Below are 18591 nucleotides of genomic sequence, written 5' to 3' on the forward strand. Positions count from 1 at the left end.
GTGACTCCCTTTACATGATTTACTAAAGCTAGGAAAACAGGACAAAATGGGTCAAAATTAGAATCTGAAAGGGTAGTTAGGTAAATCTGAAGATAGTGACATAGATCATACTGAAACCTTAAAACTGTAAGTGCTGATTTTAGGTGAGATTCTTGCTTAACAGAATGAAGAGACGGAAAGAGATAAGGAAGTCCCTTTTCTCCTGAGCGTCTCTCTACTTAGGTAATAGTAGTTCTTTATACTCATATATTCGAGCTCCCCAAGTTAGGTTCTTGGTCTCTCTTGGGTCTGCTGTTATTTACCCTGCTCTTTGAATTTTGGGTTGCCTCGATAGATGAAATGGGAGGCTTTTCCGATAGTATTTTCCCAGAACATTGCTCTCCTGTCTTTAGAAATTAGTTTCCTCTCCTCTAGAATTAAGCCCTAAAATTTTACATTCTTCTCACTTGCTCTCCGTGTGTTTGCATGCTTGCTTGTAAGCATTTTTCACCGTTCTAAAACTGGGACTGGACCTTGCCCGGGAGTTTTATCATTAATTGACATTCCTTGAAGAAGACAGGAATTATGTTGTCTGTTTTCCAGACTTTTTTCAGCAGCTCAATGGCCTCCCCGAAGAAAAGACTTCAAGGTCTTGTAGCTGCAACCATCACGCCGATGACGGAGCACGGGTAACTATCATTTGGGGGCATAAAGGGATCTGTTCTCATTCTGCCACAGTGGACAGACGTTCTCTATAGGAACAATCAGCCACTGCACCTCTGTGGGACTGTTGCCAAATGGCAGCTTCTGTCAGTCGTCCCCTTCACTGTCTCTGACCCCAAGTCAGAGGAAAGGTCTCTGTATCACAAACAGTGCAGAAAGAGGGAAGGTAAGATATGGCCACTTGCCTTTCTCCTGGTGTCTGTAGCTCCACAGAGTACATTCTCCTTGGATTTGATCGCAGCCCTGGCTTTGCCAAAGAAGGACAGTGGTGTCGGATGAGAGTTTCATTTTAGTAGGATTTGATATCAAGCACTGGCCTGGCCCCTCTGTACCCTGTCTCCAGACGTCTGTATGATTCCAACGCAGGCTGTTCATCGATGTGATGAAAGTGGAGAAGGTAGCTGTAAGAGGAACCCCTTAAGCATGTTTATAGTCTCATTTCAACATTGGTTAAGTGTTGGGAAGCCTGCAGGAGTGGGAAGTAACAACAGGTGATTGCTGAGAAGTCATTACGCAGGCAAGTATTTGGACTTCCAGATGAAGAGTATGGCAGTCCCTTTGCTTATACTGTCAGCTAATGGTCATGTCCCATACGTGTCCATATGCAATATATAGCTCCTCCTCGGACATTGTCACTTACAAAAAGGGGATTCACCCACTTCCTGGATCCCCTTTGACCCGTTAGAGGAGTCAGTCTGCCCAAACAGTCAGAATTCTTTCTTCTTTAAGCTTTTTCTTCCTTCCTCTGTAGAATATGCTGATCGTACCTACATCATGGAGTTATGAGTATTAAATGAAATTAAGCGTAGAACAGTGCTTAGCACAGGATTAGTATGTGCTTAGATCAGTAAGTCCAAAGTGCTATTGTGGCATAAGGTAGGGGTAAAAGGAAAATGAAGTATATGAGATATCTTTAAATAAGACTTGAAAAATTTTTTTGGTCTTCTGTTGCTGAATTTGTAAACATTAACCCCACTCCTTTAAAGCGATGAAATTTCCTAGGACTTTTACTATTCTCATCCAAAGTTGGCCATATCACAGCTATCCTTTAGATCAGGGGTGTCCAAACTTTTTTCAACGTTTTCCACCAACGGCCATATGCAATAAAATACACAAACAGCCGGGCCTCTCACTCGAGGTGAAGTACGTATTGTCTCACCTGGTTTACTTAAGTAAACTAAATATATTTTTGGAATTTGCTGCGGGCCAATAAACAATGGATCGCGGGCTGCAGTTGGCCCGCGGGCCGCAGTTTGGACACCCCTCCCTTACATCATTGGCATTCGAGACATCCAGCTTCTAAGATTCATGAAAAAGCACATCTTTGCTAGGTCTAAGTAATACTGTTGCTGAGGTGGCATTTCCACTACTCAGTGGTTAATAGCAATTTTTTTTTCTCCTCTCCCTTTCCACAAGTTCTAAGAAAGCCTGAAGTCAGCTCTTTCTCAATGTGTCAGCCATTTGTTGAGCAGATAAAACAGAGAACATGTGATTTCATGAGCAGGCAGAATTTACTTCCCGTGACTGAGTAAGATCCTGTTTGCAAACTCAAAATGCTACATCTGGTGGATGCTACATTAATCATTTTAATCAGACACCTCTTAACCTGGAAGTGGCTTCTTAAAACAGTTTTGTTTGTTCATCTGGGCCCCACTGAATGTCAGTGTGTTCTTCCTCCCTATTCTGCTGTTTTCCAGAGATTGCTAACAGGACTCTGCTCTGTTGGATCCTTCTCCATTTCCCAAATACCTCTGGCCCTTCTGCCTCCGTTTCTCTGTTTGCTCTTTTTTCATCAATTCCTTTCTCTTTCCTCACTTTCCTGAGGTGTGAAATCAAAATATTAATAATAATGCATGTTTTGTAGGGACTTGTAAGAATTAAATTAGTACATTAAACAAGTATATAGCAGGGCCGGCCCGGTGGCTCAGGCAGTTGGAGCTCCAAGCTCCTAATGCTGAGTTTGCCAGTTCAATTCCCACATGGGCCAGTGAGCTGCGCCCTCTACAGCTAAGATTGTGAATAACGGCTCTCCCTGGAGCTGGGAGGCCTCTAGCTACATAGCTGGTGAAGAAAGTCTTTCTCTACCCATTCTAATCCTTGTCTTTTTCTACTCTAGAATAAAACACTTTTGCTCTCCTTAGTTGTTTCAAGAAGTCACTTTTTTCTTTGTGCAAGAACACACTCATTAGAGCAGAAAGTCCATTTCAGATTGGTCAAAATGTCAAGAAAAAGGTTGTGTTTTCTCCCTCGAAGGCCGTTGACTTTGCCTTGGAATCTCTGCCATATTCTCTAGTAAAAACAAACCCATTCCCACAATCAGAAAGGTCCTAGCCTGCTGGCGTCACAGTTACATAGATTCCTATCTTTTTAACTCCGGTTGGGAAGATTAAGTGAGCAGGGATTCCCAGAACAGAATGTTTTCTACCTCTGGTAAGGTGGGGTGGTGATGACCCCTGCGCGCCTCTCTGCTGAAGGAGTTTTGAAGTAGTCAGGTAGTTATTTTGCCAAAAACACATATGACTTTCATCTGATTTAGAATGCTGAAAGATATATGTGAAAGGCCAAAAATGGAAAGTCAGATTATCTGATAATGCATGCCACATCATGCCAATTATGAAATGAGCCTGTGCTTTGATGCTGTCTTCTCGAATAAAATGAAAGTACTTCACTGTGTGTCAAGTAGCAAGAGAAGAAATAAACAGCAAGAGGGATTTTTCTCTGAAAAGGCACTTCAGAAAAATTCTGTTTTCCTTATGTCCTAAGAGAAGAGATACAATCTACAAGCAGTTTCACAATTCACCCTCTCAGGGCCTCAATTTGTAATAAAAATAATTTGGTAAAAGGTTTCTCCTCTTACAGAGTTTGGAAGTAAACTAAATGTCTAAGGATAGAGCATTAGCTAAATAAATTATGTTCATACAGTAAAATGCTGTGTAGCCAGTATAGTAACAGAATATCTGAAGATGTGGGAAAATATTCAATTTGGAATGCTAAGTGAAGAAATTTTGCAATAATGTGTAGTATGACTGTATTTATTTAAGAAAATACTAGATTGTGTACTTGTGAATAGAAAAAAATCAAACTAATAAGAGTAAGCCTCTCCAGGGAAATTCTGAGTGGGTTTTTTTTCTTTTTTTTTTTTTACTGTGTATACTTCTTAAAATAAATTATATAACTGCTGTAATATGAAAATAAGTTAAATTCTGTTTTAGAAAATAATCATTTTTAGAATCTGAGACAAAGAATCTGAACCCACAAGAATCTGAAATTAAGACATTAAATTGGAATTAAGTTGAGAATGCCTATAACAAGCATGGGATTTGGTTCTGGGCCCCTCCCCGGAGGTGGCCATGTGTTCTTGGGGCTCAGGGAGGAAGAGAAGACGCAATCGAAAGCCAGTCCAGCCTTTTCAAGTGAACTGGCTTGTGCCACCTGCCACTTCCATGAGCACCAAGCCCCAAACAGCCAGCCAGTGAGGAGAAGGATAATTAATTCTCACGGTTTCCATTCCCTCTGTGACTGCCTGATATCTGATGGTGTGCCTACAGCAATGACCGTGAACCCGGGGGAGAGGGGGAGCAAAGTCCCCAGACAAGATTATCCTGTTACCACCCTAGCCCTGCTGTTTGGGGGACCTTTGTGACAAGTGTGGTGACAGCTCTGGGTGATTTCATTGGGCTCACTTGTGACTAGGGCCACTGAGCATCTCTCCCTAGGGCTGCAAACTTGTACCTGCAGTCAGGTAGGGATCTGAAACCCTTGAGGTGACCTGGGGCTTCTGTGCCTGCACAGCGGGCAGCCACTGTGCTTCCCAGCCAGCTGGTGCTGTGTCAAAAAGTAGGCCTGGCCTTGTTAGATTTTCTGGCTTTTCAGATAAAGTCCATTTTTTTTTTTTTAACATGAAAAGAAATTTGAGCATTGTGAAAGTCAACAAAACACATTTGGGGGCTGTCCCTTTTCAACCTCTGACCTCTCTAAGGGGATGTGGTAGTCCCAAAACGCCGTAAGTCCAAGAACATTTTGGGGTGACTGCCACTGCCCCAGAAATTCTACCATTAGTGTCACTCCGGTAGGCTGGGGGCATCTTATAAGCAGCAGCAAATTGTGCTGTTTTGAAGGACTAGATAACCTATCATCCATTAGCAACTCTAAGGCGAGTGAAATTGCCATAGCCTAAAGGAGTAGGGAGATGGGGGAGGGGACAAGTGTAAATGGAAACACTACCCACCGTTGCCATAAACTAGCATGGAGTTCACGGAGGAAGGAGAAGGAACTGTGGGTTTCACATACTGGCCTAGATCTGCCTGAGGGTGCAGCCCACTCCCTAGAAAGAGGAAAGCACCAGAAGAGGGCAGACAGACAGCGGCTCTCAAAAATGTGGGAAGGAAGGGGCGTCCTAGGGTTTCATCCGATTTATGATTCCAGGTCTACCTCCTCCTGGAAGCCTCCTTCCTAGCTTCCGTCATTGGAATGATCAGTCCATCTTCTGAACTCCTATTCACTTAATTTTTAACTCAGTCATCGCTTTCGTATGTTTCCTCAATATTTTAGTTAGTTACAGCTGCTCTCCGTTTTACTCAGTGAACGTCATAGGGAAATTTAAAAGCGTGAGCGAGCGTGAGCCTAAGCTGCTTTGAAGGCAGATCGTGGGCATGTCGTCATCATTGTAAATCCCCGCATCCCAACTCCTTTCCTTACCCCACCTTTGTGGAGCGTCTGTGCCTTGCCAGGTGCAGGTCGTCAGGTGTGAAAGGCACAGTCCCTGCTATCCGGAAGTTCTCGCTCCAGCCTAGAAGGTGGGCACCAGTAATTGATGTTCATAACACGAGAGACATGGGCTTGGCTGAGGGTATGAGGTATGTGCAGTTTTCATCACTGAGGACTAACAACGGCGGTAAGGATTGAGCATTTCATTGGATCCAGATACAGTGCTGAGCCCGTGCGGGACCGGCCACTAGAGGCCCATTTGGTGGTGGGGGTCTCTGCTGAGTTTAAGAGTCCATTTTGGGGCTATATACATACACCCTAACAGACTGAGTAGGTCGATTTCTTTCCTAAAGGATGTCTCAAAATGGAAACATGCTCTCCAGCTTCCTTTTCCAAATGAGAAAGCATTAGATTAAATCGAAAGAATGCACATCAAAGTGAGTGCAGTGCCTTCCAGGCCTGGACCATCCAACGCTCTACAGGTTTTGCTCTTTAGTGAAAAAGGTGAAACTGTTCTTAGTGTTTCTGAGTCCGTGGCTGGGGTGGGCCTGGGGAGGTGTCAAGACTTCAGGGAAAGTGTACAGGAGCCACTATGTCTGAGTCTGTGACTCCAATGCAGGCTGTTGCCCAGTGAGTTTATTTCCAGTTTTTGACCTGTGATTTGGAAGTGCCCTGGGTCAGCCAGAGCTGTTTCCTGGTTGTTTGCATGAGTAGATGGACATCACTGGTCAAAATCAGAGTTAGTGTCACAGAAACAAAGCCTTTACTGGTTGCTCCTGCATCTCAGAGCTTATGCCAAATGGGAAGAGCTGATGGAAGCAGCAAGGAGCAGGTATATTGCAAAGATATGGTTCCACGTGGTCAGAAATGTCTGAGGCACAGAGACTTAAAGAAGTTGAGCAAGTCAAAGTGACCTCAATGGGGGGCCCGAGATGGATTGTCTAGGCAGCTAAACCTCCATCTTATATTTAAGTACAAACCAAGTAAATTCGTTCTGTCATGTATTCAGGGAGCCTCTCTGCTCAGCAAATCAGAGGGGCCGGAATTGGGCATCTGAGCAAGTGGAACAGGGCAGGACAAGGTAATGGCATTGAGGCTGGCCTTTCTGGAGGGAGTCTGCTCCCCTTGGTAGCCCAACTCCATTAAAGCACACCTTTTCCCTAGTGGCAGGCCCATACTGGTTGTCATTGGCGTGTGACTACCTGTGCATTCCTTGCTTTTATCTCTGTTGTTCCCATTCCCTTTGACAAATACCCTTTGATGTCTTTGTTTTCGGGATGCATCAGAATTTTTGTTTTGTTTTTTTAAGGAATACAATAAGTAAATAAGAAAAGAACGTTAAAAAGGTTAACATTAAATTAGAATTCTCTGGCCCCCCTGACAAAAGTGCAAATGACAGCCAAGTAGTACTTTGTGTAACCATGGATTCTGCAACATTTAACACAGACGTGCCCCACAGTTTTCCTTTGTATTTTTCACTCTCCATCGCCCCATCCTCCCCTCCTGTATGTTGATTGAGAACAGGTGGCTTTATATGATTTGTGTTTGAGTCAGTTTCTAGATGTAAAGTCCATATGATTTTAAGGAAAAGAGCCCTTATTGCTTCAAGCGTCCGATCCTTACAAGGTCAGTAGTCTGCAGAGTGCATGCGGATCACATGGGGATCTTGTTACAACGCAGATTCTGACTGGGTAGGATTGTGTGGAGCCTGGGACTCTGCATTTCTAATAGACTCCCGCAGATACCGCTGTTCTGCAGACTCTAAGAGGGAAAGTGACAGCCAAGTTCCTTTCCAAGAGTTAATCCTCTTTGATTTAAAACTAGCAAACGCAGCTTTCTTTTGTTGTCGCAAACATGAAGTGCTAACCTTCTTAAATTATTGAGATTGGATTTTCCCATTCTGTCTGCGTAAGCAATGATTGCTTCCCACCAGGTAGAAAACATGAAGGTCTCATTCAACCATGCCCCCAACCATCACTCTTGCCAAAAAGGACAAAAGATGACTAAGTGACTACTTTGTGAATGTTACTTGTGATGATTTTTAAATATTAAATGTAAAGCCTTTGTTGATAACTGTTTTTCTCACATAAGTGAGGCACACGCAGCTGAGCAGAGAAATCGCCAGACTCAGGAGAAAAAAAATAAAACCAGCCGTTATTCAGAGCAGGCTAAGAATTTCCCAAACTGACTAAGTGGATTTGCAAAACTATAAACAACAGAGTAGTTTATAGACTTGAGGATTGATGGAACGATACTCTAAATAAAAGACTACATGTGCATTTTTTTTTCTATTTTTTTCCTTGTGTCTTTTAGAGAAATCAACTTTTCAGTAATTGGACAGTATGTGGATTATCTCGTGGAAGAACAGGGAGTGAGGAATATTTTTGGTAAGTCATCTTTAGAGCTTTTTCTACACATCTCTAGCTCAGTCCTTAGAAGGTAATTCTCACCTGGTGACTAGCTGGGAAGTCAGTGTCGTGGACTCACAGGTTATAACTGAGCCCGACTAAGCAATATAAAATGTGTGAATTTGTAGACTCATCGATGTTAGATCTAAAAAGCACCTCAACGGATTATCTAATTTGATGGTGTTCTTTCAAAACAGGTAAGGTATTATTTGTGTCCCCATTGAAGGAAGAAAAACTGTGGTTTATATATGGTATATAGGTTGCCCAAGTCCACCAAGCCAAGAATTGGTAGTGTAACGAAAAAAACCCAGGCTTCTCTCTTTTAGGAATGGGCTTTATTCTATCTTCACCGAGACCTTTCATACTGGAAATGTAGGAAAGACTCGAAGTGCAACATACAATGGAATCGCAGGTCTAGAAGTTACCCTCCTTTATTCATAGATGGTGGAAATAAAATTAAAAAATCAGACCTTGAATATTTGAAGCCTGAGAACAATACTTACCTGCAATTGTACTGCCCATGTGTTGTGTTCTGGGCCTCAGCCCCTTTGGTTGGTTGTCATTCTGAGGACACTACACCTTGGACCTGAGCTACTGCGGAAAGGTGTCCAGGCCATACGAGTATGTCACAACCAAAACCTGATTACAGAAACCCTTGTTGTCCCCCTCTAGTGCCAAGCTGCAGAGGGGAGGACCGCTTCTTTCTCCTCAAAGGGCTCTAGGAAGCATACTGGAAGTGTCTCAAGACCCCACTCTTTCCTCCTCCCTCTCACCTTCCACCTCCCTTCTCTGCCTCAACTGAGTGCTCAATATTTGCACATCCAAAGTGCTGCCATATGCATTAGGCCCCAGTAATGCCACCTAGTGCCAGCTGTGTCCCTTCTGTGATCCATTAAGAAATGGTTGTAGTAGAAAGTTTGGAAATCACAGAGATCTGGATTCAAAGTTTGATTCTTAAGTGATTCAGAACCTCATATTTTCATCTGTAAATGAGAAGAATTTTTTGTACTTGCTGGGCTATTGTGAGAAAAAGTAACTAAGAGTGCTTGCTATTAACATCCTGGAGCTTTCTTATGAATTATGATTTAAAAAAATAAGTTGTCCTAGAGTGTTACCATGTCAAACTATAGGCAGAAGTCATTTTAGATCTGGAGTGTACACCATTGTCCTTGTAAATAACTCCCACTGTGTTCCTCAACATCCCTGTATGGGATAGTGTTGATTTTCCTGTTATTCAAGCCCAAATATTGACCTGGGCGGTGTATTTGGAGCTTGGCCTAAAACATGGGCAGTTATCTCCATTTCCATTCAAAATACTTGCTCTCTGTCCCTAATAACAATCACAGATTTGTAATTATAAGTCAGAATTAACCTTCCCGCTATTTTTGACAAGGTGAAGTTGGAAAAAAGACTGTGTCTGAGGTGAAAATGGAAAAAAGGCATTTCCCCCTCCCCCCCAATTCTGATGTTTCTCCCTGTTACTTCTTCTTAGGCAGGGATTTCTGACCCTGCCCTCCGAGCATTGGCGTTGGACAAGCAAAAGGTATTGGTTGGTCCCACTGACTGACTCTTTGTTTGGAACAGTGAATGGCACAACGGGAGAAGGCCTGTCTCTGAGCGTCTCAGAGCGCCGCCAGGTCGCAGAGGAGTGGGTGACAAAAGGGAGGAACAAGTGAGTGACTCCACCAGGATAAAAATACTCAACTGCAAGAACAACTGTATTGAGTGCGGCTCTTCCCAGATGACACAGCCTCCCCGCCTTCCAGTCACAAGTCAGGCTCAGGCCAGCTTGTGGGAAAATGGGCAGGGACCCGAGGCTTCTAGCACTTTGGCAAGGAGCTGAGGCAGAGGGGCGCCCTTCCTTTCTGTGTGGAAGGGCTGCCTGACTGCAGGACCCACCTGCCTCTCAGAGATGTCATCCGGAAACTGGAAACTGCTTCTCATCTATCTACCAGGCCAATCCTCTGGGGTTGCTACCTGTAGTCGTTGGCCTGGGGGGATAAGAGGGGAAGGATCTGGGGACTGACTCTACTAGGCTCTTGGCTCTTCTGCTGAGCAGTTACACCCCTTCCCTTCTCAGGATGGGTGCCTGACGCTTCTGTCAGCCCTGCTTCCTTACAGGTCTCCTGCATGCTCTTTGTGGCGCTTCCTCTTGTCTTAGTGAACTTTCTGCATCCTCAGCGTGATGAGATATTTTTGTTATAACACTCAGATTCATGCCACGGTAAAGCAGATAGGACAGTATCGGTCCAGTAAGCACATTCCATTGACCCAGTTTTATTCGTTGTCTGTTATGTTGTGCTATGCACAGTGCTGGCACCGGGGATGTAAAACAGGATCTCTGCGCTCAGGCTGCTTACCATCCATTAGAGATGTCAGATCATGAAAACTGACACTCTGATCCTCTGATAAATAGCGAAAGCAGGGATCAGAGAAGGGAGTGATTGATGTTGACGTAGCTGGAAGCCAAGGTAGCAGGGAAGTCCCAAGGGCGCCTGGAGCAGAGGTTGGCAGTGAGACACCCACGACCGCCTCGGGGAATCCTCGAATGGCTTCAGAGCACGTTGAGTACTCTGAAATTATATGCCAGCTTTGAGTGCCTGTCTACACACGAGCGTAAGCATTTTCTGGTGATCTATCAGCTTTCCACTGATAATTATCTGAAAATTGTCAGTCAGATCCTGGACCCAAAAAGACTAAAGACCCTAGGCAGAGTGAGAAACGAGGAAAGTTAAGGATAAACATGAAGAAAAGCACTAAAAACAGGTATAGTGAAGTGAGCACAGACAGAAAACCCTCAAAAGGGAGGAGGGAGGTGAGGGGTGTGTCCTGTCACTGAGGAATGATTTCAGAGAGCTTCGGTGTCACATGGTAATTCAGAGAAGGACTGTAGACTGTAGGTCCTCTGAAGGTAATTCAGAGAAGCTGCCTGAGTTTGGGTCCTGGCTCTGCCCCTTACTAGCTCTATGAACTCAGGCAAATCGTAACCACCCTGTGCTTCATCTGTAAAATAGGAATACTAATCGTCCCTGTCCTATAAGTTGGTGGTGAAAATTCAGACAGCACCTGACCCAGAAGACTGAGTATTATGTAAGAATTCATTGTAATTCTGCTGTTCATTCTGACATGTGTTATAGGAATTGTTAGGTGCTGTGAAAGTCAGTAGATGAAGGAATGGGAAGACCACTTGGCTTGACATGTTGGAAGTGACCAATGAATGACCTCAGAAAGAGCAGAGCCAGTGAGGTACTGCAGCAGAAGCAGGCTGCAGGGAGCTGAGAAACGCAGCAGCCCCGTGGGGGCTCTGAGCATAGGTGCTTCTCGCACAGAATTTTCGGGTGAAGGAAAGGAGAGGTGGAATAGTAGATTAGGGAGGAGGATGCAAGATTAAAAGAAGGGTAGTTTCTTTTTCTTCAAGTGGGGAAATCTGGAACATGTTTTTATGCTGCAAGGACAACACCTGGAAGAAGAGATTAAGGAGAGTGGAGAACTGATGCCGTGGATGGAAGGTCTCTGTGGGGGAGTTGAAATAAAACCCAAAGTCGGTAGCGTAGCGTTAGAAGCTGCAAGGAAAGCATAGATGGTGACATAGCAAAGTGCAGAGGGGAAGAGCAGGCAAAGAGAAGGAGTCTGTGTGTGAAATCACCTTTATCTTTGGTGTCTGGGAAGCGTGGACATCTGCCAAGAACAAGGAGTTGGGGTGGAACAAGGAGCTTGAGAACAGTGACGATTTGCAGTCGCCTCTGTGGGGAATTGGAAAGTCAAGGAAGTCAGGACGTGCAGAAGGATTTTGGGAGCCTCATTCTCCTGAATTGGGAAATTACAAGTTTGTATTAAAGCTGTATGGCGTTTTTTTCTGGCAGCACCTAGTGGCAGGGTAGAGGGCAGGAAGAAATGGACGATTGTTTTAACTTAAGCCAGGAGAAAGGGGCAGGAAAAGGTTCAAGGAGGTCATGCAATAAAGCTGCTGGTAACAGTGAAACAGGGTCAGTCAGCTTCTTTTCTCTTTCAGAAGGCTTCTATTATCCTTTAAAAATGCAAACTTGATCATATCACTTCCCAGCTATCTCGCATTGGCCTAAGATATAACAAGTCAAGAATCAATGGAAGATTCTGTGACTGGACCTAAACGAAAAGGTGGTGTCTTCATCCCAGGAGGATGGCATCTGTGTCATTCAGAGTCCCTCAGACTCGCTGGGTTCACAGCTGAGAAGACCAGTCCAACTGTGGCCTCTTCCCATTGGGCTGCATGGAGTATCTCCAAAGATGAATTTTGGAGTCTCAGAGAAAAACCTCACTTTTGGCCAAATTCTAAGAACTTACAAGATAGGAAAAAGCTTTTCACAGTGAATTCATTTCTCACATGGCTGGTTCCTGGTTGTACTCTTTGAGGAACCTCTTTATTTTTATCACCAACCCCCCAGCCCAAAAAAAAAATCTCAATTTTACACCTATCTTTATGCACATTGTCACTGTCAAATACAGCATCTAAAACAATTCTTAGTCATTAGGAATAGAGACAGTGGAAATGTAATGGCTGTGTGCGGTGTCAGAGGGGTAGTGGATGGGAGGTCGGGGGTTGACACAGCGTGAGGGATATAAATGATAAATGTCTAAGTATTATTTTGTCTTGTGCACCTGAAACTAATAAAAAAAAATTTTGATACAGAAAAAGAAATAAGACAATGCTTAGTCAAAATAAGTACTCAAGTATTTGATTAATCAGTTATTGGTTTCAAAATTCTACCGCTTAATTGAAACTTAAATTTTATCTCCTGGGCATTCTTTTATTTAAAAAAAAACCATAATTAGATTAATTTTACATAGACTGGTGTAGACTTTGAGTCTTTTGAGATTGAGATTAATGCGATATTAGGGTAAGTGCTAAAGGCAGCACAAACCAGGGTAGTGCCGTCCTGTGTTACTGTAAACTTTACGTGCTACAACGGTATTTTCTCTCTTGTAGGTTGGATCAGGTGGTAATTCATGTAGGAGCACTCAGCTTGAAGGAGTCACAAGAACTGGTATGTATGGAGGTCCATCTGGGAGTGGCCACTTGAGGCACTTCCGTTTTTATGCTGAAGTGAAAATCAATACCATTTTTGCTACCTGTTGGAAGCTATGCTGGAAAATATAAGATGTGGGACCTCAGGGAGCTCACCGACTAGAAGCAGACACCGAGCCTTAAAGAGAGTAGCCCAAGATGATAACTGCTGTAGCAGAGCTCTGAATGGGAGATGGAAGCCCCTCTTCCTCTGAGCAAAGTAAGGAGGGCTATAGAGGTAGCTAAATTTGCAGGTAAGGAGCAGAATTTGAACCCACTTCCGTTTTCTCTAGGAAGTAAAAGGCCACGCCATCTGCTGGGCATACAGGAGATGGGGGTCAGCCGTGATGAGTGGTAAAAATTGAGAAATTGCTGCCTGTAGAGTGGCAGAGAGAACTGAAACACAAAAGATTGCACCCACCCAAGTTCACAGCAGCACTATTCACGATAGCCAAGAGGCGTTAGCAGCCCAAATGCCCATCTAAGGATGAAAGGATGAACAAAATGTGGTGCCTATATACAATGGAATATTATTCAGCCTTAAAAAGGAAGGAAATCCGTCCTGTCATAGGCTACAATATCGAGGGGTCTCATTGAGGACATTATGTTAAGTGAAATAAACCCGTCAAGTGGATAAGTGGGGACTGCTGTATTTGGTATGTCTGTTTCCACCAGAGAGCCTAATTTCCTGTGATGAGTGAGAGCAATACAGTCTCTTGTTATGTTAATGAGATGTCTTTCGGAAAACACCCTAAGGGTGGGAGAACCAAGTGATTAATGTGATTGAAGGGTTGGAACTTTCAGTTTCAACAGCCCACCCCTAGGGAGGGGAGGGGCTGGAAGTTGAATTAGTCACCAATGGCCAATGATTTAATCAATCATGCTTATGATATGATGCCTCCATAAAAATCTAAAAAGGGCGGGTTTCAAAGAGCTTCCAGGTTGGTGAACAAGTGGAGATTTGGGGAGAGTGGGGCACTTGCATTCCGGGAGGGCAGGGAAGCTCCGTACCTCTCCCCGTGTCTGGCCCTATGCAACTCTTCCACCCCGCTGTTCCTGAGTTATATCCTTCTATAATAAAGTGGTACTCTAGTCAGTAAAATGCTTCTCGGAGTTCTGTGAGCTATGTTAGCAAATTAATCGACCCAAGAAGGGGGTTGTTGGAACCTCCAATCTAAAGCGGGTGGGTCAGAAACACAGGTGATATCCTGGGCTTGTGATTGGCATCTGAAGTGGGGGGATGGGGTGGGAACTGAGCCCTTAATCTGCGAGATCTGATTCTGGGTCTAGGTAGATAGTGCCAGAGCTGAGTTGAATTGTAGGACACCCAGCTAGTGTCAGAGAATCGCTTGTTGGGGTGGGGAAAACCCCACATCTACACTCATCAGAACTGTGACTAGATCCCTAATGGTCTTCTTTCTTCTTTTAAAGGCCAAACATGCAGCAGAAATAGGAGCCGATGGCATTGCTGTCATTGCACCTTTCTTTCTCAAGCCATGGAACAAAGGTAAGCAGACAGGTGTAAACATAACACCTCACATGGTCCACTTCTTTTTGCCTCCATTCACAATGGTTATATTTAACTCATGAAAGTCAAGTTTTATGTCCTGGAGGCATGAAGTTACGAAGGGTACAGAGTTCTCCAGAGTATTTGGCCTCTCTGGATCCATAAAAGAAAAGACTTCATTAAAGGATTCCAACTCTTTTGCCAAGTAATCTGATTGGGTCATCCACCAAGCTCTGGGTCACCCTGTCTGTGCCTGTGTTTGAGTCAGGTCTCCATGCTTTGTCCTATCAGTTGTGCAGAGTGTCAGAGTCACGTGGCAAAGCATGGGACCATTTTTCTCCAAAAAGAGGAAATTACGTGCTGAGCATTTTGAGACATGTTCTACTCAAGGTTGAATGAATGATGAATTTGAAAAGAGATTTCACAGAATCATCAATTGTCTTCCAAAATATCAAGTTTTTGCTTTCTCCTTTTCCTCTGCTTTCTCTACGGAAACTATTTGTGGTTTCCAAGTATACTGAGTATTTTTAATCCTTTGATCAGCAAAAAACAAAAGAAATACAAATTTTAAAAGGATTAAAAACAGACACGATATTATTTGCATGCATGATTAAATAAATCCATAACTAAATGTACAATGGGTCAAAATTGTCACGAAATATCACCAGTTATTAGTAGAGAAAAAAGTAGTTGTTAATATAGATACATAATTTGAATACTCCTCTCTTGGGAATTCAAAATGAGCATTTTAAAAGTTTCTTTTTTCCACGTGGCTTTAAAATTTTTTACATGAATACATTTTCCAAAAGACAAAGGAAAAATAACAAATTATAATTTGTTATAATAATTTTGTCAGAAATATTTGTCACAGAGAGAACACATCATGAGAGTATTCAGACGAAGAACGTAAGATTCTCTTTCCCACTATCCAGTGCCATGGAAAAGGTATGCAATTCTGCTGGATTTATTTATCATCTGCAGTATTGTTGCAATTGAAGCTCGCACTGGATGGTGTAGAAAGTCCCAATTCCTCAGTAAACTAGAGTGAGCTCTCTTCCGATATATCTGGATTTCTCCCCAAGAGGAAAAAGTACCAAACTCTGGTTGAATTATTGTGAGATACGCCACTACTCTTGCAACTTCCCTCTTTGAGTAGATGTTGGTTATCTTTCTGTTGTAGAGTTTTCTCAGTGACAACGTTATTATTCTGATCCTAATGCAAAGTCCTTGTTGTTCACTGACCACACTGAAACCTCTCTGGGGTAAGAGGACAACAGTCTTACCTGATGGCCTTCCGGTTATTGTAAGAATATTTCATGAGCTCCCCTTAATAGATGGGAAGCGTCACACCAGTTTTTTTGTTTGTTTGTTTGTTTTTAAATAGTACTTTAATATGGTAGGAAAGTGATCATCTTCTTTTGGCCTTTCTACAGAAAGGAAAACAAAACTTTGAAAGAAGAGAGTTGCAAAGACATTGCAGGAGCAATCTCAGGGATGATAAGACTGGACAAGAATTTCTGCATTTCATGAGATGGTTCACCTACCGGGGAAAGCCAGTGTGTTACACGTGTTCACATCATGACTTTTCCTGCTATTCTTTCAGATGTCCTGATTGATTTCCTAAAGGAGGTGGCTGCCGCTGCTCCTGCACAGCCATTTTATTACTATCACATTCCCGCCTTGACAGGGGTAACGAGTAAGTACTGCTTCTTTCCATGTTTCCTTCCCTCCCCCTCTAACATCTTATCCTATCGCACTAAGACACCCCACTCCTTCCCACCCACCCCAGCATTAACTATTGAGCAAATGGTTCCAATTGCTCCAAAATAAGTCACTCTTATCAAAAATAAGTCAGCCCTTATCAATCAATCACTGACATCACCTTATAATGGAAGTCGAGCATGAAAAAGGAGTTTGCCCACAGGCACTTCTAGCAGGTAACCTGTGTCTATCACACACACTCTTCCTTCTTATATGAGAAGACACGGCCTGTAAGCCCCACTAGGAAAGGGACTGTGTCTCCCTTGTACCTGCTGTATTCTCAGTGCCTGGCACCTAAGAAGATACTCTGACTTTTTCCCACGTTGCTTCTAGCCTTTCTTTTGTTATTACTTCTCCATCAAGAAGATTGTTACAATTAGATGGAAAAAAAAAAAGTTTCGATTCTTTTTTAAATCCCGTTCATTTCTAATTTCCTTAAAAGAAAAAAAAAATTAGAAAGGGTGCTTTATAAATATCCATCTATTGTCTTCATGGAACCGAAGACTTGGGGCTCCGATGTGACCAGTCCGTAGGAACTGCTGGGTGAGGGCAGGTGATTCTGTGCAATCTGCAGTCCGCTCCCGCTGAGAACCGACGCCGGCAGCTCAGGACAGATGTGTGGGGCTGATGAGATGTTATGTGGTATTTTCTGGAGGCGTGCAGAGTAATGCCGCATTGACTGTTTTGAGCAGTACGTGCTGAGGAGTTGTTGGATGGGATTCAGGAGAAGATCCCCAGCTTCCAAGGGCTGAAATTCAGTGACACAAATCTCCTAGACTTCGGGCAGTGCGTGGATCAGAATCGCCAGCGACAACTGGCTTTCCTCTTTGGGGTGGATGAGGTAGGTCACCCCTTGGCCTATCCCACAGGTTAGTTTCCCTACAAAGTAATTGATGGAGCTGCTTCTATGGTAGCATCTTCTCTCTGTATTTCATAAAAGTGACGACTCTTTGTCTGTTTCTGATTAGCAACTGTTGAGTGCTCTGGTGATGGGAGCAACTGGAGCAGTGGGCAGGTAAGCAGGACTCATGTTTCCCGGTGGTTAAAAATGGGTAAAGGGTTATAAGGGGAAAGTCCTCCCAGAGAGGCTTTCATCACCCGAATACTTACACCTCTCGCATGTACATCTTTTCTATAGAAGTTCCCTTTCTTTCCCAAATTCTTGCAGAGAATGAAGTAGGGCTTAGCAACTCAGTCAGTGTTACTAGAAGCATCATCAGTTGCAGTTAGCGGCAAGGGACAAAAGCTGAGAGCGTGCACAGAATTTCTTGGTCAGAAATTATTTGGTGACGAATAACAGAAACCCATTTGAACGAGCTTATGTGAGCTAAGGTGTTATTATAAAATACTAGGAAATTACATAAAACCCAAGAGGAGGAAGTGCAGCCAGGCCTAAGAGAAGATGAGAATCCAGAGCTACCAATCTCTCAACAGCCAAGGCAGCTTGTTCTCCTCTGGAGACGTTCCCCTCTGCATGTCTATACCACTCTTTTTTTCCCGCCTTCTTTTTTCTCTCCAGATGGGTATTCTCTGCTTCCACACGCATGTGGTCCATCATGGCTGCACGGCCATGGCATCTCAGGATATCACTAGAGAGCACTGCCTCGTCAGGTGTCCACCTAAGGTCCAGTCAGCTGCAGCCAGGATCGTAGAATCATGTGGCCCAATGCCTACTCAGTAGAAGGCTTAGGGAACGCAGGCAATTCAATTAACATGTCCACTGCATGTGTTAACCTAGTTTATTAGAAATGTGCCCACATGCAGATTGATTGAAATGTTTGCATTCACTGAACGTGCATTTCTTCCCTGTTGGAAAAGTACAGAGGAAGCAGAATAATATTCATAACACAGCTTGGTGAGCATGGTCTTGACGAAGAATAATTGAGTTGGATAGTCTTAATGGCTTGTTCACCAAGCCAGGATGACCCAGAGGGACATTTCTACTGAGGAAACCTGACTTGCTACATCTGCTGACCGTGGAACCTTTTTTTCCCCTGGAAATTCTGCTTTTTTTGACTCTTGTTTTTTGGCCTCCATCGTAGGCATTTTAATTCTGTCCACATAATTTATAAGCAAAGGACATTGGGTTAGACTTCATGTCTTCCTAATTATAATCACATTCCTCTCTATCTAACTGAGGACACACCTAAGATCCCTGGGATTCGAATTGTAGTATTCTGAAACTGCTCAGACATTCATGTACATACTGTGACTTAGGGGTGTTTCACAGCTACAGGCGACTTTTCTGAGCTATCTTATTTCATTTTCCTTACTTTATTACTAGATGATAATAGGCACATCATGCTTTTGGAATCCCTTGCTGTCAACTCCAAGGTCTTATATGAAGAACATCCTGTTCTTGGTACACCAAGATAAACATACTTTCTGATACTGGCTTACTATATGAGAAGTCCTTAGCAACTGGAGAAACATTTTTGTTACGAATTTCTATAACCTATCTT

The 18591-nt window shown here is 43.4% G+C and overlaps 1 protein-coding gene across 3 annotated transcripts in view; it reads left to right on the forward strand.

Moving 5' to 3' along the window:
* NPL (N-acetylneuraminate pyruvate lyase) overlaps positions 1–18591 on the forward strand; it is a 28952-nt gene that overhangs the window by 3342 nt on the left and 7019 nt on the right. For all 3 annotated transcript variants that reach the window (XM_033093645.1, XM_033093647.1, XM_033093646.1), the window contains 8 exons: positions 583–668; positions 7723–7796; positions 9402–9489; positions 12784–12841; positions 14293–14368; positions 15972–16064; positions 16822–16970; positions 17098–17144. In XM_033093645.1, the coding sequence (XP_032949536.1) occupies positions 601–668; positions 7723–7796; positions 9402–9489; positions 12784–12841; positions 14293–14368; positions 15972–16064; positions 16822–16970; positions 17098–17144 (653 nt within the window). In that variant the 5' untranslated portion in view covers positions 583–600. The remainder of the gene's footprint in view (positions 1–582; positions 669–7722; positions 7797–9401; positions 9490–12783; positions 12842–14292; positions 14369–15971; positions 16065–16821; positions 16971–17097; positions 17145–18591) is intronic.

The sequence above is a fragment of the Rhinolophus ferrumequinum genome, chromosome 22 (assembly GCF_004115265.2).
Source record: "Rhinolophus ferrumequinum isolate MPI-CBG mRhiFer1 chromosome 22, mRhiFer1_v1.p, whole genome shotgun sequence".
NCBI classification, from domain to species: domain Eukaryota; kingdom Metazoa; phylum Chordata; class Mammalia; order Chiroptera; family Rhinolophidae; genus Rhinolophus; species Rhinolophus ferrumequinum.